At 45.9% G+C, this 20,025-nt stretch overlaps 1 protein-coding gene across 8 annotated transcripts in view; it reads right to left on the bottom strand.

Moving 5' to 3' along the window:
• Positions 1-1,804: 1,804 nt before the first annotated feature.
• ABCC5 (ATP binding cassette subfamily C member 5) overlaps positions 1,805-20,025 on the bottom strand; it is a 91,842-nt gene continuing 73,621 nt past the window's right edge. For all 8 annotated transcript variants that reach the window (XM_045031607.1, XM_045031609.1, XM_045031608.1 and 5 more), the window contains 14 exons: positions 19,879-19,981; positions 18,653-18,837; positions 15,348-15,494; positions 14,782-14,911; positions 13,771-13,924; positions 13,521-13,649; positions 12,618-12,804; positions 11,593-11,682; positions 8,636-8,825; positions 7,622-7,781; positions 6,688-6,766; positions 5,729-5,842; positions 3,845-4,009; positions 1,805-2,317 (listed from right to left, as the gene is read on the bottom strand). In XM_045031607.1, coding sequence (XP_044887542.1) covers positions 2,216-2,317; positions 3,845-4,009; positions 5,729-5,842; positions 6,688-6,766; positions 7,622-7,781; positions 8,636-8,825; positions 11,593-11,682; positions 12,618-12,804; positions 13,521-13,649; positions 13,771-13,924; positions 14,782-14,911; positions 15,348-15,494; positions 18,653-18,837; positions 19,879-19,981 — 1,935 coding nt within the window. In that variant the 3' untranslated portion in view covers positions 1,805-2,215. The remainder of the gene's footprint in view (positions 2,318-3,844; positions 4,010-5,728; positions 5,843-6,687; positions 6,767-7,621; positions 7,782-8,635; positions 8,826-11,592; positions 11,683-12,617; positions 12,805-13,520; positions 13,650-13,770; positions 13,925-14,781; positions 14,912-15,347; positions 15,495-18,652; positions 18,838-19,878; positions 19,982-20,025) is intronic.

Genomic DNA, 20,025 nt, shown 5'->3' with positions numbered 1-20,025 from the left:
AATTGCATTGAGGCTGAGGGTGGGACAGAACAGCAGATTTTTCAAGAACTGTCCAAACTACGGATTTGGGTGAAAGGCTCCAATCCACTCTTCATTAACGAATCTGCGACTTGTGGTCTCAGCAGATCATTAAATACAAACATGTAGCAAACAACTAGAAACGAACGATGCCTTCTGTGCTGCTCATCTGCATGCCAACACCCAGAAAGCTTTTCTGCTTTTGTGGTTTCCCTGGGGTAGTGATGGCTGAGCTGTGAGCACCAGTTTCTTCGCTAGTCTACTCAGGCCTAGATCCTGCAAACCTGTATGTGACACAATCGGAAATACAAGAGTTGGTGTGGGTAGAGAACGGGTGTTTGAGGAGATATGGGCATAAACAAGATCTAGTCTAGGCTAATAGGGTGGTTAAGTAAGCTCTACACTCCCTTCTCAGGCCTCACTCTTACTACAGGGCAGAATCTCATTAATGCCAGAGTGGAGTCCCCTATAGTCCCTGTCCAGCTCAGCACTTGTAGCACTCCATACTGGGCAATGTGGAAATAATCCACTGGACTCTTAAAGAAACTGATCTGTCCTAAAGGGAAAGTCAGCTCCAGATTGTGAGAACTATTCAGCAGTGGGGCTCCACCAATGTCCACAACAGGCCTGCTGCTCAGCAGCGATTTATGTGCCTCAAAGAAACGGCTTCACGCAACAAGAGTTTACAAAACCCAAAATAGTTTTATTCACTTTTTCGGATTTTTGCCTCGACGAGACATTCTGCAAACATGCTAAGGCTACAAAATGTCCAAGTTGACAAAGACATGCAATGCTGACCATTCAATAAGTCACGGCTATAACTGGAGTGACCGCGCCCACTTGGGCCCTGGGGCCCATGGAACAGGGATGGTGTACAGTAATCATGGTAACGTACCACACAGGACTCAGCAACCTGAGGTAGGTCTCTTTACAGTAAGAAAATAACTTCCTTCCAGTGTCACACCCTGATCAGCAGGAACCTGTTCAAAATTGCAGAAGACTTCAGGGTGTTGTTAAGGTAATAAGTATGCAAGACCAAAACAGGAAATGCTGATGTATTTTAAGCTTAGTGTAAGTGAACAGCACAAAGGGTGAGTGTTATGTATGCCAATAAGAACCACCCTCAACCTGTAAAGAGTATTAGCAGCCTCAAGATAAAGGATTCAGCTGGAGCAGCTCAGGAAAGAAGAGACTTTTCTGCCAGCAACCCAGGGTTTGGATTTGAACTTCAGAGAGCGATTGTTTTACTGCAGGTTGTTCTATGAACATTTAGATTCTGGTCATGAGTTAGATCAGCGAAGCAGGAGTTGGTTATTTTAATAGAAACAAAACCCAAACTCCATTGATACATTAGGGAATGGTGCTGCATTCCCATTATTGCCCCCGGACACTGCACAAGAAAGAGCTGCTGCATTCCCATCACTGCACCAGGACACAGAGTGATCGTGGAACCCAGAAGTGGTCTTCGCCCTGAACCACTCAGGAGATCATAAAAAAAAGCTACCCTGGGAAAGCATCATGGGAAGCAGCAGCAGCAGCCACCATGAATAGTGATGCTCCAAACAGCTTTGACAATAGTTACAATGCAATAGAGTTACACCACAGAGCCCTTCCCCCCTGTGCAGGACGACAACGATGGGACATTGAAGGACACTACTGCAAAGCTTCACTTCCATTCAGACACGCAGAAAATCCGGCACTATGAAAAGACCAGCTGTAAGAGACTAAATGGTGTCTGATACAGTCTGATAAAGCCAGCTCTCTAGTACCATAAACTGTACAAAAATTATAGAAAAGAATATGCACTGTTATTAATACAGTGCTCATTTTAATATAAAATAAACAGCTTACATTTCCACTGTAAATATAGGCTATGTACAGAATTATGTATAGATATAGCTACATGTATAAAGCTTCATTATAGGCCTCTGATACATTTATAACTATGGCTCCCTGAGCCATTTGTAGAGTGCATTTAGTAACAAAAAATTTAGTAATATGAATATGGAATAAATACAATAAAAACAGGAAGAATTCTTACAGGTTTTAAAAAGTCTCCGTGTTTGACACATTGTGCTAAAAATTAAAAAGATGAAAAGGCAATAATCTGCTTTGAGAATGAGGCGCAAGAGGAGGAGCTGGCCTGCCACAGGCAGGGAGTGGAACCCTCCAAATTAAAGTGACTTTATCCTGAATTTTAGCCCTTGACAGCAACCTTGTTGTCTGCAGCAGCAAACATGGCATAGAAGCGCGAGTTCTCATTGGACAGAAGGGCAGACGGAGTGTCGAATTCCACTACCTAAAACAAACAAGGTGGGGAGTTTTCATTAATGAAATTCAGCATCAAACAGGCTGCCAGAACAGAGGGTATGCTAACATCACAGTGATGAACCAGGGGACTCAAGGCAAGGGACTGTGCCCAGGGCAGCTATATTCCAGGTCCCAATCTGAGTCCCTGCCCACAGCATCTCCTGAGGCCACACGGACAGGCTGCATAATGCCAAGTTTGGGGCACGCCTTATTTGGTCAGCATCTTTTCTCAAATCATTCCACGGACGCCCACATGCCAGAAAGACTGCAACAGCTGACAGCCTCCTGGTTCATGACCCAGGTCTCCTTTTGCAGATCTGGCTTTAGCCTACTAATGGCATCTGCTTTACAACTTTACATTGTGTTCTATTCGCTTCCCCCTTTCAGAAGTTTCCATTATTATTTTTTTTCCCAAGCACCCAGCCCCACAGGAAGAAAGAGTCCCTGCCCAAAGAGCATTGTTCTGACATAAATGAGTGGCACAGGACAGCGCACTCAGCATGGATGAAGGCAACAATAAGAGCACGATTACTCCGAGGGCACAGATGCCTCTTGGTGCCTTCACCAAATTAGCCTTAAAAGCCTCCACGTGGCTCCTGCGCCACGTGCCAGCTAGAGTTTTACTAAGAAGTAGTGCTCCCAGCTCCCTACCGGCCCAGAGTGCAAGAGCAAACTCTGACCCCCAGCAGCAGGACAGTGATAGGTGGCATGGTAACGGTCTATACAGATTTGAAGGGTGTAAACGTCAAGCAGGGATAGGAATTACTTAGGCAGGGGTGTACCTTGGAGGAATGGGGGGAATTAAGAAAAATGTAGGCTAAACTTCAGGAAAAAAAAAGTTTCCTAAGAGGAGACTGATCCATGGTGGACTAGTCTCTTGGGAGCCAGGGGTGCAGATGTCCCGTCTCTTGGAACATTTCCAATGAGAACGACAAAACACTAGGAATGTACAATAGTGAGCAACTCTGCACTGGCTCACAGACAGACAGACTTGGTGGCACCCAACGGGTCCTTCCTTCTCTGACTTCTAGGACCTCACTGTATTCTTCACATTTGGAATTTACTGTATAGAGCCCCCATATGAAAATCTGAAACGTGTCTCTCACGGCCAGTTATTACTGTAGGGCTGCAGGACAGCACTAGGGCAAATGGCACTGAACCCTAAGGAGATGCAGGTGGCTCTTATACCTCTTGGAATTCATCCACCTGTGAAGTTTCCAAGTGATGAGATTGCTCCTATACACCTGCTTCTAGATGGGTTTGGTGTTTTTTGAGGAAAAAGCGGGAGAAGGAAAATTAATCCCCTTTTATCTTGTCATGAGGAGCAATCCCTTATTCCACCACAGAGAACTACTGCCAAAGAGGTGAAAGAACACACAGCCACATGTGCCATGGCTTTCCACCCTGTGGAGACACAAGCTCAGCCTGGCTATGTAACCTGCACCAGCAAGCAGGCTATACCTAAAGCCAAAGCAATCTACACTGCCAGCCACAAAGGCAAAGTGCTACTAATCACCTGTCCTTGTGTTAGCACCATGATCCGATCGGAGCCCAGCACAGTGTGCAGGCGGTGAGCAATTGTTAGCATAGTGCAGTCTGCAAACGCCTCCCGGACAGTCTCCTGAATCAGTACATCCGTCTCTGTGTCCATAGCAGCTGTTGCTTCATCTAGTATCAAAACCTGCAAATGGCACATAATGCAGGGTGTTACATTATAGCCAACCCACTTCCCCCCAGTACACAGGCACACAGTGTGGTCTGAAGACAAGCCTGCTGATTGCCATGACAACAATGGTGAGTGATAATCCTAACAGTGCCTCTTGCACTTGAGAAGGGCATCTTGTGCAACTGCCTTGGACGCAATCACTCCCTGGGCTTTGTTTGCTGGGAATATTTTACGATCGCCTGTCCCACGGCCCTATAACAGGAGGGGTTGGGGCATAGGGCTCAGACATAAAACTGAACGAGATTGATATTCCTCATCTGAATCTCAGATTTGAACTTTAACCAGTGAACTATTCCTGATGGACCCAGCACCTCCAGCACTCTCAGGAGAAGGCTTCTGAGGAGAGAATGAGATGAATGGAGGCTAGGAAGTCTGCATCAATCAATCAGCTGTGTGGGACTAAAAGCACTGTGCTGTGGGACTGCTCACCCCATTAATGCTGGTGCCTGCCTTGTAGCAGTTCTCACTAGCTAGCCTGAGAAAGAAAGATTCCTTCCCTTTTCCCACCATCCAGCCCTGGCTTAGCTCAAGCCCATGCCCTCATTACCATAGATAGATGACAATAGCTTGAACATGGCAACTCACATAGTATTTATTGTTCCCTTTAGTCTCTGCTTCGAAGTTTTCATACACAGTACTACAATTCAGAGACACTATTCCCCTTCTGAGGATACCTCCCTCTCTCAAGGTTCCATGTTGCTACTCCCATCTGGAATTAGTCAATATTGCTCTTTAGTAGCCTAGAGGGGACATCCTCTTTCTCTTCAGATCCAGACAACCACACTACTGGAATGGCAGCTCATCAAATCTCATTGGCTAAGCTGGGTGGGCATCTTTGATATTTCATGTGATACAAGAGAAACCCAGGGTATTGCAGAGAGAGGTGTGGGGATCTTAGCGGAGACCACAGGTCCTTCCAAGCTTGCACGGAATCTGATGGCCTGAGTGGTGGGGTGAAGGTGGGAAGGGGGTGGGGGACACTGTGCTGATGGAGGTGCCATTTTTTGAGGAGCTATAAAAACTGAGGATGTGAAAACTCAACAAGAGCCACTTTTTAAAAAGAAAAAGCCAGTTTAGCCCTGAGTCCTGGTCAAGTTCCACTTGGGTCCATCTGTTCTGAGCTACCTCAAATCCTTTCTTCACTGAAATTATTATTCAGTTTCCCCTCCTAAAGGAACAAAAACCTTGATAATTTTGGCAGCACAGGTCCCATGTTCCACTTCTAGAGGTTACATTTAAGTGGAAGGGGAAGTGATCCTTACACCGCAAGCAAAATACTTCGATACCCTCAGGATGAATGGAGCAATGTAAAAGTACCAGTTCTGCAACAATCTTGGCGAGCTCTAGCAAAGGGAGGGAGACGGAACCTAGTGCTCTCATGCACAGGGCTAAGCCACAAGGACAGCCTAAGACTCTAGCTGGTAACAAGTAACAAATCTCTGGATACAGTACTTGGGAGACCCATGGATCGTAAGGTGTCCTGAAGAACTGACATCTGCCTAAGGAATGCCTTCCCCACTCTCCTGACCCCACATATTCTGTGGGTCACATTAATTGTTGGTGTCACTCCCTTGACATCAGTGGAATTATAACAGGGATGAATTTGGCCCAGAGAGCAGTCTTCATGCAGTGACTGTGACCTCCCCAGCTCTTTCCCCTCCCGCAGCCACTCACCTTACAGCGACGCAGCAAGGCTCTGGCTATGCACAGTAACTGTCTCTCCCCCACAGAGAAGTTTTCCCCATTTTCCATCACTTCCGATTCCAGTTTCATTTGCAGCTGAGCAATCTGGAAAGAAAGAAGAGGGGAGATTGAAGCCACTGTACTGAGATGTTGCACCACCACCAAGTGAACAAGACAAGTGGCACTGCTGCTTCTCTGCAAATTCAATCCCACCACAGGGCTAAGAAAAGTTCCATCCATCCTGTGCCCCTCACCATGCTGTCCAAGTGCTTCCCACCCCCTCCATCTTCCAGAAGAAATAGCTCATACCAAAGAACACACAGAACTAGAACCCGTTTAAACTAAGCCGGTCTAATAGCTTGAACATCTGGTCAGTCTGGCTGAAATGCCTCATGTATTTGATAATATTCCTGAGAGTTTACACTAGAATTCTGGACATGTAGGGCTAGACTAGAAGAGAGGTAACCTTGCAGGGACATTAGCTTAAAACAGGTGAACAAGTCTCATTCATAAAAGCCTACAGCGTATTCAGAAGTCACATCAGTATGAATACCCTGTCTCCTGACATCCTCCCCAATCAAGAGCAAACTGTGCTGTGCAAGCTCCTACATGCTACAGCCACGTAGGCATCCTAGTGCCTTGCGATCGATCCACTGAGGGAAAAGGAAAGAGATGAAGTGGCAATGAGACTTGCAGCAGATGGCCAGCACACAGGGCAGATTCAGAGTTCACTATGTGCACCCACACTCTCACCTCATGACCAGAAACGTGACACAAGCCTTTCCCATAAGCAGAAGAGACTGCAAGGACAGACTGAACTTTACCTGCAAGTCTTTAAAGCAGCAGTGGCTACTAGTGGGATACGCAGGTAAAATCTTTGTCGCTCTCTCTCTCTAACATAACCAGACCCTTTCTCCTCTCCTCCCCCTCCCACCGTGCATCATACTTACACACTCCTTCATGTGAGTCCTTTCCAAGGCATCCCAGATTTGCTCCTCACTGTACTGGTTGAAAGGATCCAAGTTTGATCTAAAGGAGGAGGGAGAAAATGTAACAGGAATCTTTCACCAGTTCAACACTGAACGGCAAAACTGTGGAGTTCTAACTCCTCAGCATGGACAGCTCATATTCACCCAATGCATCAACAGAAGTCACACCACAGAAGTCAGACACTCCTGGCACACAAGGGTTAAAATGGCCAAAAAACAAAAAGGTGGAAAAAACCCACGAAGCAGCAAGAATCTAATGGAGATTTAAAGTGGGAGGCTACATGTAAGATGACACAAAGCAATGATCATGCCCAACTCAGAGCCTCTACCAATACCCAGCCTGAACTCAGTATTGTGACTTGTGTGTCACAAGCTTGTTACAGTTTTAAAAGCCTGTTAGAACAGTTATGCTAAAATGAAAGGTTAGAAGCGGTCTAACTAGACCACCACTCCTAGGCTCTTGCACTACACACTCCGAAGGCAGGAGCAGGCCAGTGCCAGAAGGCCCAGCTTCTGCTCCCAAACCACCATATCGCATCAGGTAACACACAGAACAGCAAATGGCAATTCAGTGGCACCCAGATTTCTGAAGCTGCTGCTGTCGTTTCCTAGGATCAGGATTCTAGTCAGTTTCCCTTTGCTGCTAACCACACATGATGCAAAATATAATGAGAAAATGAACGCAGGAGAAGGGATGTGTATGCCACAGAAGAATCAGTCAAGATGAACTGCTGAATGCTACACTACTGAGTCACTCTAGTTAGTGCCCTGGGGGGAGACCCACTTCCTGGGACTTTTAACATTAGACTGAACAATACACCACAGAAATAATCTTTCAAGGTTCATGTCAATCTAATGGCCCTTGTCTATCTCCATTGTCTATGGTCTTACTAACCTCACAGTTCCACTGAATAACACAGGCTCCTGAGGGATTATTGAGAGTTTGCTGCGGAGATCTGCTAAACCAATGTCATTGATTTTCACTCCATCGATTTTAATACAGCCTCCAGACAGTTCAACGAGACGAAAGAGTGCCATCCCAAGTGAGGACTTCCCTGCATGGATGGATAGAAAAAAAAGTAAGTCAGCCAGTGGTTTTGGGGAGCAGCAGCTCAGTATAGCTTGTATTGTAGAGACACAGAGACAGTTTAAAAGAATAGACGCGTTTCAAAATATTGATACAAAGGGGCCTCCAAACAGTTCTGGGTGGGTCTAATCCAGGCTGGGCTTCATCATCTTTAAAATCCTAAGCAACACTGATTCCTCATTTAGAAACAAGAATACTGTAACGTAGCTATTCACTTGATATCATGCTACTCAACTGTGGTTTTAAACGAACAGCATCTTTCACATTACAGGCCTCTTAAGAAGATTTAGGGCCAAATTTGGCTGCCACATCCATGCAAACAACTCCCAGCAAAATCACACCAAGTGTATTTTAGGGGAAGAATTTGGCCATTAAAAGAAAGAGTTGGGATAGCCATATGTTGGCTGAGTAGACAAACACCGTAGCTACTCGATGCTGGGCACCAGCCATAGAGGACAGAAGAGGTGTTACTTAGTACTGTGTTGGCCAGAGTGCAGCTGGGTTTTCCCTCTTCAAGAGGGATTATCTTTTGTTAGAGTCTTCATCCGTGTGGATCCCACTCAAGGCGTGCAAGTGCCTTATGAGCGTGTTCACACACACACGACACACCTTGAGTGGGATCTGCACGAACAATTCTGAAGAACCAGTTACATAAGGTAAGTAAACCGTACTTGTCCAGCTCCCATTCAGATGCCTTCAGCTCAGATCCTGAAGGAAGCATCTTCACAGTGGTGCAGAGGCTTTCACATGAATCAGACCTAACCAGTTATAGCCTCAAGTCTGCCAACAAAGTTATTAACTCCACCCAAAGCTCCTCCTCACCTGACCCCGTCCGCCCCACGATGCCAATCTTTTCCTTGGGTTTGATGGTAAAAGACACTTTCTTAAGCACCAGCGGGAGGTTCTCTCGGTACCGCATCTCTGCATTTTCAAAGACAACTTCACCTTCTTGGGGCCAGTCCAGGGGGGGAGCTTTATTCTTAATTCGAGCTGGAGCCTCCAGAGAAAGGGTCTTTAAAAACAAAAACAAGACCGAAAAGTCTAGTTTCCAGACAGCAAAACGCACTAACATGCCAAATGGTTTACTGCAGTTCTGAACAGGAGTTGGTTTCTTTGTATGATAGATGTCCCCCTTTCTTTTCGCACTGCTAAGCTGGGGAGGGAAGCTGTGCCCCCAAAATTGATCCCAGGTCCCTTGAATGGTGCTCTGCATTTCCCCACTACAGGGTCAGCCCCATATGCTGCTTTAAATGCCACCTTAATGAGCATTTAAGGAAGGCAATGTTGCCTAGTGGCAAAGGCACCAGATTCGGAGTCAGGAGACCCGAGTTCAGTTCCTGGTTAGAACATGAGAACGGTCATACTGGGTCTGACCAAAGATCCATCTAGCCCAGTAGCCTGTCTTCCGGGTGCTTCAGAGGGAATGAACAGAACAGGTAATCATCAGGTGACCCATCCCACCACCCATTCCCAACTTCTGGTTCTGCTACTGGTTTGCTGGGTTACCTTGGGCAAGTCACTTTCCCCCCCCTCCTCGTGTCTCAGTTTCCCCATCTGTAAAATGGGGCATTTTATTCTTAATTCAAGCTTTATTTTTGCAAAAAGTGCAGATGGAAAATGCTAAGTAAGAGCTAGATACTGTTTATAGACAGAAATCATGAAGTTCTTGGGAGCCTGCAGGGAGATTTTATGGCTGTGGACACAGCAACTATCTTCAAGTCACAATTTGACTGCAATGCTACACAGTGCCATAGAAATGCTAATTCACCCACATTTGCTGTGCCAGGGTCACATATTAGTTCTGCTCATGGGTCAAGTGTGACCTGCATTTACAAAGTGGAGAAAACGTGAAATTCAACAAGTGGTGCCCCCCCAAACTTCATATACCAACCCAGCCGGGTTGGCTCCTTCCCCTTTGCTTTTGTTGCTACACTTGGCAGAGCCCTTGCTAAGTAGTTAGACACATCACATTCCATAGAAAACAAAAATTGAGAATCAGATGCAATCCAGGTGATGGCACATTTCTCTTTGGTACGTTTCAGAATGTGAGTAATTGCCACTTTCCTTAATTTCTGCCAAGACCATCTTCTAGCTAGAAAGCAGAGATTTGGCTAGTGGACACAGCAGATCTACCGGTGTTCAAAAGGGATGCTGCTCAATGACGGTAGTACTGTATTGGCTTGAACTAGGTGCTAGTAAAAGAAATCTGAATAGCCACATTGAAAAGATGCCAAGCCCGGGGCTTCATGGGGCACAGAAACTGCTGCCAGCTTATTTTCTAGCGCACAGACACCCATGCCATCCCCAAGACGGAGAACTGAGGCTCTTTATTGGCTATGGCCAAAGATACAGAAAGCCATGGCTGGCACACAGCAAAAACTGTGATGGGAAAGGACAACAAAAGTCAAACGTGCTTTATATTACAATCAAAACGGTTTTAAACAAGTTCATGATACAATGACCATTCAGACAGCCAACAGGGTAGGAAATCATGGAGTCGTCTTGCTCAATAGCAAACCATCCAGGGTGACACAGACAGTGACTTTACAAAACCCTATGAAAGGCCTGGGTTCTGTCCCTGAAGACATGGGCATGACAAAACACAACACCACTCAGTGAGAGCTACACTGGGCCTTTCACAGGGTGAGAAGGTGCAGGAACGCCTGGGATGATTCTCTCAGCTTCCACAGTTAGAAAACTTCACCTCGGAAGGCTGCACAAGATTGCTAGTTTCTTTGTGTAGCTACAAAATTAAACTAACGTTTCTTTCCCCTGTACATGCAGTCTCCGGAGTAGAATGAGATAAACTATCCCATATATGAGCTTCCAGAGAGATGCGCCTCTATGGCAATCGTCTGAGATTGCTGGCCTACTCACTCAGACGGCACAAGGAGAACCACGCTCTGCGACTCCTGTGTCTGTGGACCTGGAAAAGAGGCTAGTCTGCAAACCCACATATCAGATCCACTATACAAGCTTCCCCGAGCCCCCTCTCTTCCCACAGTACCAACACTCAGAGCCCACTGTAGTGTAGAAAAAGGTGTGGAGCAGGATTTGCTGCTACTTTGAGCAACAGTAACTTGCTATACATTTAGCATGGCAAGCTGCACATCTGCACAAGGACAGCAAGTTGATTAGTGGCCGTCCTGACTCGTCCTGGTCCACCTCCCCCTCTTAGCTGTCTTAAGGTTCTCAGCTGCCAACTTCACTGCTGGAAAGGATTCCACAACTTTCAAAATATATTTTACAGCAGACAGCTGTGTGGAAAACAAGAGTGACTCAATGAGGACACAGTGACTTTAAACGCTGAGCAACTAGAGTCAAGTCTTAAAAGAGCCACTCAGGCCCTGACGTGACTCCAACATGCCAGAGAGTGGGTATTATGCAGCTGCCCTAAAATACTGAAAGGATTTCCTACAGTGAGCCCTTCTCACCCCCACATTTCCTTCCTTCTTGCTGCAGGACCCCTTGCAAACATTCAGAGTGTATTAGGCTTCACTGCAACTGGGCAGAAGCCCTGTAAGTTTATGTACTAAGCATATGAATTCTTAGGCCCCAGTCCGGAAAACACTACGCATGTATTCAACTAAGTGCACCACTAGCCCTAGTGAAGTCAATTTTAAACACATGCATGTTTGCAGGAGCAGGGCCTTATTTCCTATTCCAAAGCAGGTTCCAATGCAGATACAGGCCAGCTCTCTTTCCTCTCATGTCAAGAGCACGAACAGCAACAAAGAATTGCACAAGAAAGAGAGTGAGAAGGTAAACTGATGCCTTACCTTGATGTAGTGATCAATCCTCTCCACTGAGGTGAAGCGAGCCTCTGTTTCTGTGGCCAGTCTGACTGTAAACTGGAACAACCCTGTTAACTGGGAGGGGGAAGAGACAGGAATTGAACCATTCATTTCACAGAATTCTACTGGATTTGTTTATTCTTAACATATCTAAGAGCTTTTCATAATCAATACCCCATGGAACTTGGATGCCTTGATGCAAAATAACCTTACTTGTGGTAGCTTAATAGTTAATTTTAGAAGGCTTACAATTCCCATCAGTAATTCTTTATTGTCCGTGGATCACCTGAAAAGTCAGCAAGGTGACTGAGCAAGGCACTTAAAATGTTAATACTATTCTCTGATCGAACCAACTTCTGTTGGTGAGAGAGAAGCTTTCAAGCCACTCAGAGCTCTGTGTAAGCTCAAAAGCTTGTGTCTCACACAGACAGAAGTTGGTCTAGTAAAAGATATTACACCTCACCTACCTTGTCTCTCTAATATCCTGGCACTAACATGGCTACAACACTGCATAATGTTAAGCTCTTCATTTTGTAGTTTCACCTTATTACAAGAAGGGGGCATAAAAAGCCCAACAATGGAACTAACCTGTATGTATTGTAAGCACTACTCCTACAAACTAAAGATCACAGTAACGCACCTCATCAAGCCATCAGATTGGCTAATGTGCGTGTTAATTCTCTAGAAATATCCAGGAAAGAAAAATGTACAATAATTCTATGAGTGCCCAAAACAGCTTCCACTCGAACATTAAGAGAGAGAAATTCAGCTACCAATAGCAACAATCTCAAGCATGACTCCTCCCAGCCTGTCCCTAATCCCTAGGAAAGGCCCTAATCCTTGATCACTATTGCTCCACTATCAACAGAAGCATCGGTCTCTCTGCCCTCTCCCACAACACTGCATTAAGCAAAAACTTTTCAGTAAGAGATTATCGTTACCCACACCAAGATGCACCCCAGTTAGAGATTCAGACAGATTCTAGAACACAGATGGGGACAGCACCTCACCTGCACAGCATAAGAGATGGCAAGCCCAGCATATGCAGGAGGAATCTGGCCATGCATTAAGACAATCATCAGGCCGGTAATCGTGATGAGGGCGATGCTGATAACATCTAGTCGTATGGCCAGCCAGCGCATTGCACAGCTGAACAAGTAAAATGGTGCTTGATTGTCATCCAGCAGCTCTTGGTACCTGGAAGCAGGCAAGGGAGAGATTTGGAGAGGGGCAGTTGCACCTCTTTGAAGCTTTGTATTTAATGATGACACGTCTAATACTGCTGCACGAGACTAATATCACAACTCATCTGGATGGACTAATCCTGGTTCTTGCCTCTCATGCAGAACTCTCTCCAAACCAGGCCTACGGTTAGGGGATTGCAAATACATTTATACTCTGGTCCCTAAATCACATGGGAGAACTGCTCCTCTTTGTGGTTCTCAAGCCAAGAACAAGCTAACAAACGACAACAAACCACAAGGGATTCCTCAGCATCCACTAACGGTATAGCAACGCCTTTCCCCACAGAAACCGAGCAGCATCTTCCAGGAGAAACCCAATAGCAACAAGCTACTGACCCCATAAACCCTACAGTGCCACAGAACACTGAGCGTGTTAAGTACTACGTCAAGAGATATTGCATCACGTTGATAGGATTTAACGAGACCAGTTGATTAAAACTGATATTAGCATCTGATCTCTAGTTCCAGCTCTGTGTAGCCAAGGAAATACAATGAACAGAAGATTCATAGACTCTAGGACTGGAAGGGACCTCAAGAGGTCATCGAGTCCAGTCCCCTGCCCTCACGGCAGGACCAAACACTGTCTAGACCATTTGGAAGGGCTCACAGGGTCAGCCATGTCCTGTCCTATCCCATGCTAACGAACTCCAGGCTGAGTGCTGTACCGACCTGTGCAGGAATTCCTGCCTTTTGTTGTAGGCGTGGATTGTGGAGAGACCCTGTATACTAGACGTAATATGAGACAGAAATGGAGACTGCGTGATGTTGTCCTGGCGCTTCAGCTCACGAATAAAGACTCTGGAAGAGAGAAAGGAGCAGCTTTGAGGGATGCACACAACCATCCATGCTGAATGAACACCTTGCCGAATGAATTTAAGATAGAGAGGCTCTGGTCCCTTAAAGCGACTGGTGAGCTTACCTAGACACAACATGCAGGATTGTGAAGAGGACGGTGAGGGGCCCCACTGCCACCAGAAACCATGGGAAGACCCCAGCAATCACCCCGGCACAGAAGAACACCAGGATGACATTCTGAATGAACATTTCAGCTTGAAATGGCAAACGGACATCAACTGGAAAAGATGGCGAGAAAAAGAGGGAGGTCTTGGGAACAGGGAGCCAAATAACCTAAATAAAGCAATTTAGTCCAGCTTCTACAACGTCACACCAGTCCCAGGGATTCTGGTTTCCAAGACTTATTTAGGTATAAAGCTTTGCTCTTTAATGAGTGTTTTTGGTCTTCTACAATGCCAGTGATCTTTGAGATTGCTCCTCTCTCTCCCACCCCACCAGTAAGGTCACTGCTACCGCACTGGCCATTAAGCTCTTTGCTCTTAACTTGCCATAAAAAAAAGGCATCAAGAAGGTCTGGATGGGAACAATAGGGTGGCAGGTCTGGTAGCAACCACGAGCATCAGGACTGGACTGGAGTCCCCAGGACCAACCTTACTGCATAGGGCATGGCTGAGCCTTCAAATCCTGCCAGCTTCCTTCCTTCCAGAACAATTTAAGAGCTTCTAGTGCACAGAGAAGTGAATATTAGTTTTATTTTGGGGATGAACACATACCCAGGAAACCAGGCAATAAAATCAATTTCATCCTAGTAATCCTGTGGGCTAGTTACCAGCAGTACCCCACCACTGACTGGTGGGAGCCCATATGTATTGGATTTAGGTTTGAAATTGGTTTGCTATATTTCTTTTTGGACTGGTCTGATTTGGGGCTTTCCATTCTTAGGAGACAACCTATAGCCCCAATTACTGATTTGTCTATTTCAAATATGCCACGTGCACCAAAGGCTTGTAATGTCTACAGAGACACTTTCGGGTTATCTTCATGTCTGCATCCAGCGATTGGCATGCACAAGTGAGTTAACTGGAAGGTCTGAATGCAGACTGTGCTGTGTTACGGCAGACAGAGAGGGACATACCTTCATCCATATCTCTGGAGAACCGGTTGAGAATCCGCCCAGTGGGTGTAGTGTCAAAGAACTTCATGGGGCTGCGAAGAATCCGTCGGAAGAGCTCATCATGGAGCCTGGAGGAGGCTCTAAGCGTTCCCTGGTAACACAGCAAAGGTTACTGGGGTTGTGTAGGGATGTCTGGCTATGCTGTCATTCACATCACGCCCACCGCCAAACAACTGAACTGGCTTACTGTGACCAAGGGGCCGAACCTCACATCAGTCACGACCCAAAAGCAAATCTCTGCTCTTGCAGTCTTGAAGGCAGCTACATAGTCTGTGCTGCTATGCGGTGGAAGGAAGATAATGAGCCAAAAGAGGTTTTAACAGTGAAGTCGGTAGTAGCCCCAGGTGATGGAAGGTTGCAGTCAACCCAACTCATGCTTGGGCTGGCCCAAATTCAGGAAGTCTTTCTTGGGAGCTGAAGGCAGCCTCCTCACAATACCACCAAGAGAAGGGAATCAGAATGCCAGAGGCCCCAGCCATGGAGAAAGAGAGGTGGGAAAAAAACCCACAATTGGCCTTGGTGCATACCTTGACAAAGACAATCCCACGAACAGCTTTCAGAATCAACATGACTCCCATAGAGAGCGCATAGATGCCAGCATAGTAGCGCATGTGAGGGTTATCCTTCATACTGATGCTCACAGCAGTTTCATTTCCCAACATCACAGTGGTGTTCTGGGTGAAAGCCAAGATCCCAGTTACATGGTTGTATAAAACAAGAACAAGCCAGAGGCTCACTGCGCCTGGGGCAATTTGCTAACTGTCTCCTATCTCTTGCTTCTTTTTTTTAATTTGAATGGAAAAAACCCTGGCCAATCTGGAGTGGCAGAGAAATCCAAATCCTCTCACACCCACCCCAAAAGGGAAGCTCAAGTAGAAAGCCAAGATTCTTTTCACTGACTCAGTTACATTGCCACCGTCTGCCTATGTACCCACCTCAACTACAAACCCATTCCAGCCGTGCCCATCAGGATCAGTGCTCCATTATGCAGTGGTCCATTATGCACCCCTCTTGATTCAAGCCAATGTCCCTTTAATGATTACTGCAGCTGCACTCTGGACTGAGTATTTAATCTACGAATTAGGTCTATCCATATACCCAGATCTTTCTCTCTACTCTTAACTAATTCAGTTAACTATAGGTTTCTTGGGTGTTATTTCTAACCAAGTGCACCAGTGTATGTTTAGGCACGTGGCATTTCAATTTGTAGCTCCATCCCCCCATTTTATTACCTTCAGTAAATGAAGCGACTTGATATGTTATAGCCTTATCTCAGTCATTAATACAATACTAGAGCATACTGATTAAAATAAACACCACTCTTCAAACTTCCATGAAATACACACACTAATTCCAACCCTCTTCTGCATTAGCTCTTTAGTCTCCTGAATTAATCTCTCTAGCTGTATTTGGGGTATTTAAGGTTTCAAGTGAAATTTTGTCTAGGTACTTTCTGAAAAATCCAGAGATCCTTAGTTCAGATAGTCCAGTATCCTGTCTTCAACACTGAACAGCAAACAGATTCTTCCAAAAAAGGAGCAAGAATCCTACAGTAGGGAAATATGGAATAATCGATGCCCGACACCCACCCCTTGAAGGTCTCACCCTAATCCCTAGTAGTTAAGAGACTGTCAAACCCTGAAGCATGAGGTTTTTATTCCTTCCAAAACTCCTTGTCTGTATTAACTGTTATAATGCTGAATACTCGTTACACATATAAATCCCCAACCACTCTGAATTTTACTTTACTTTAGACCCACATTTAATTTAGCAAACTAATCACACTGGGACAACAGTTGCTGTTTTCCAGCTCCCGGGTACTTCTGCAGTATCAAAGACTCCCTAAAAATAATTGTCATTGATTTGATTATATGAGCCCTAATCTCACCTCGTTCACATATGGGACTTGATGCTTTACTGACCTTCATCTTTGGAAGATACTTGCTCAATAATTTCTGGCTCCTATTTTTAGTCGTTACTACACAGGCACATGCATCAGGAGTGGGCTGTTAATACTCTCTTCAAATACAAAGTTATTGTCCCTCAGTAGCAAAGCATTCCTATCACTCTATAAGGGGCAGCGCGGGGTGGGGGTGGGGGCTTGTGGGGGCCATAGACACCCCAAAATTTGCCTCAGCCACCCCTCCCCAGAGCTGGGCACGCAGCCCCCACCGTGACAGTCGCCCCTTCTTTGGGAACCTGATCCATGGCGGGAGGGGCACTTGAGGAGCTCACCCGCTCCCATGCCCGAGTGGATCTCTGCTGAGCTGGAGTGGGGGACTGGGAGTCTATCTGTACCGGGGGCTCAGGAGTGGGAGCTGCGGCTGTTGCTATACCGAACAAGCACTCAGGCTCCTAAGTGCTCAGGCTAAAGAGACAGCATGCAACACACGCCCTCTCACGTACGCACACAGGGCTGTCCCCCACCTCCATTTGGCAGTGCTTTATTTATTTTGTGCTTTTTTGTGTGTTAATTGCCAGTTCATTTAGTTAAGAGCCAAACTGCTTTTGTTACTGAACAAAGACTCTGGTTCATGGAGGTGCACAACAGTAACAGGAGGAGTGATCCCCTCCCCCAGAAAAACAGCTTTACCTAGGTTTTGAATTTTCAGCATGTATGTATCTGATTAGGTTTTGCTTTGACTGGAATGGAAATATGGGCAAGGGAAAAAAGGTGTACGTTAGTTTTGGTCGGTTGTTTATTTTGATTTAAATAGGAGGGGGGAGGTTGTTGTTGTTTCAGAGTCTTTTTGGTATGTGCAAATGGCTAATTTTAAAATATAATGCAGTACATTGTCCAATTTAAAGTAAAGTAATTAGCTATTAGTATTATTTAGCCAATAATTTTTTCCCCCAGAAGTCTGCATTTTTTTTTATTGTTAATATTATTATTCATTTATTTATTGTCTCAGGTTTTTTCCTGTTTATTTCCGATCCTCTCATTTTTCTGTCCTCCATCGTCGCTAAGCACCTCATTGTTTACTTTAACAACCCCAGCTAGTTGTGCTTCATTGCACCTTGTCATTTGAATACATCCTTTACCTTCCTTCAGTTGCTTATTAAAAAGAGAAAAGTGCAGGGTTTTTTTTTCTTGCAGCTCGTTTAGAACAACTGGTCCTTTGTTCCCATTTGTTTGGGCGTCCAGGCTGGAACTCCACTGAAGATTACCACTATGCCAGGGATGAATTTTAAATAATTCACACCAGCCACCTCTCCACCACCTCTTTAAAAGCCAGCCAAGTTTCACCAACGGGGCGTTTTGCTAACACACACACCGGCCACACTATTTCACTTAATAAGGTTCTTCTCTTGTCATAAATGGCCTTCAGATCTTTAAATTTATCCATACTCAACCCAAGCCCCTCCACTGACAAAAATACTGCACCGTCCTAGGTTGTCATCCCCAGCTCCCAAACTATTCCTAATAGTCATTTTACTTAACAGTCATCTCCTCTGACAATATAAAAGTGTTGTCCCACTAGACGTCCAGGTCACAGTGGCAGCAAAGTAAGCTACAAAATTAGCTACTGCACTTGTTGCTTGAATACTCTAAAGCAGCCCTCCCTGCACTGCTCTGCTTCCTTTCTTACACTGACAGAGCCAAGGAAGAAGGGGCCAACATCAGATTGCATGAGCTGTTGCCTCTTCCCCCCCGTAGATTTATGTCAAGCTCGGGGACTAGATTCTTTCAGATGAGATCATCTCCCGGAGAGCCCTCCTAACGATCTTCCTTTATGAAGTACAGTTAGGTTTGTCCTAAACTACCCCAAGCAATCCTATGAAGACAATCCCGCCCGCCTATTAGAAAGTCAGACGTTCCAATTCCTCTTACCCCGCTGCCTTGCTTGATCCAGTAACTCAGCCACCAGTTGCTGAATGCCATGCTGCCCACATTCAGCACAAAGAGTGCCATGATGATCAGGAATGCAAAGGGGCCTCCAGCTGCCTGGATATAGGTGCCATAAACAGACCAGGGCACAGAGCCTTTGCCCTTCTCTTCCAGCTGCATCAGCTGGCCTAGGAAATACAATGGGGTGAAAAAAGGGTGAGGGGAGAAGAGCTGCTTCATAAAAACATTTAAAACGTTGTTTACTTAACATATAAGGGGCTAGTATCACCATAGCCCCATAGGAGGAACACTCACTGTACAGCAGTGGGCCCCAAACTTTGGTGCGTGCCCTCCTAGGCGGGTGCAGAGGAACGTTTGGAGGGAGGGGGGGTGCAGCGGGGCCTGGGCCAGTCCCCATGCGGGGTGGGGAGGAAGCACCACCCAGTCCCGCTCTGCCCCCAGCTCCACCACAGCCCCCGGCTGTGGCTCCGCTCTAGCCCTGCCCCCCAGCCACAGCTCTGCTCCCGGCAATGGACTCAGCCTCAGCTCCCAGCCCCGGCTGCTGCTCCTGGCCCCAGCTTCCGGAAGGGTAAGGGGGCACAACAGAAAAAGTTTGGGGACCACTGGTGTACAGAGTAGTTCTGAAAGCCCAGTGGTTACTTTGCACACACAACTCAAAGATTCAAGCAACAAAAGAAAGCCACAGAAGACATTTCAATGGCAGAGTCATGAACAGCCTGGAGAGTATGTGAGGGCTCCAACAACATGAGACTGGCGCCAAAATCAGCATCTTTTGATCCCCACCAGTTTATTGTTAACAAAAAAGACACTGATGGGGAAGATCAGCCCTTTCCAGTCTTTTATACACAGATGCTGCTTCCTCCCCAGAATTCAGCATGCCATTAGGTAAATACAAATACTCCTCTTTCCTGCTATTGCAAGAGAAGTATGGGAGCTAGGGATGCTGATATAGCTGAAGCCAGCAACATGCCACGTGCTGATTACATCTTACCGGGCCACCTTATTTAAACTGGAATAGTGCTGAACAGACCACCTCGTATTTCTAATGGATGGTCGCTGTTCGCCCAATGCTTGTACAATGTGCTAGCGGGAAGGCGAGTGACCAAGATGTAAGGCAGCTTCCAGAACTTTTGAGTTTCAGAAAGTGAACATTTCAGGGTCACCAACGTATGCCATGATTAAAGTCAGAAATTTGATTCCACAGTTACCTTCCTCCTCCTTCACCACTTTCTCCTTCTTCACAGACCCTGCTTTGATGCTTTTATCCTGGGGCTTTTTTAATGAACTGCTTGTGCTCTTCTTTACATTAATCTGTAGAAAACAAGCTACACTGAAACATACTGGAGCAGTTGTTC

Source organism: Mauremys mutica, chromosome 9 (genome assembly GCF_020497125.1).
Source record: "Mauremys mutica isolate MM-2020 ecotype Southern chromosome 9, ASM2049712v1, whole genome shotgun sequence".
Classification (NCBI taxonomy): Eukaryota; Metazoa; Chordata; order Testudines; family Geoemydidae; genus Mauremys; species Mauremys mutica.
This window is presented reverse-complemented; position numbering and strand designations above follow the sequence as displayed.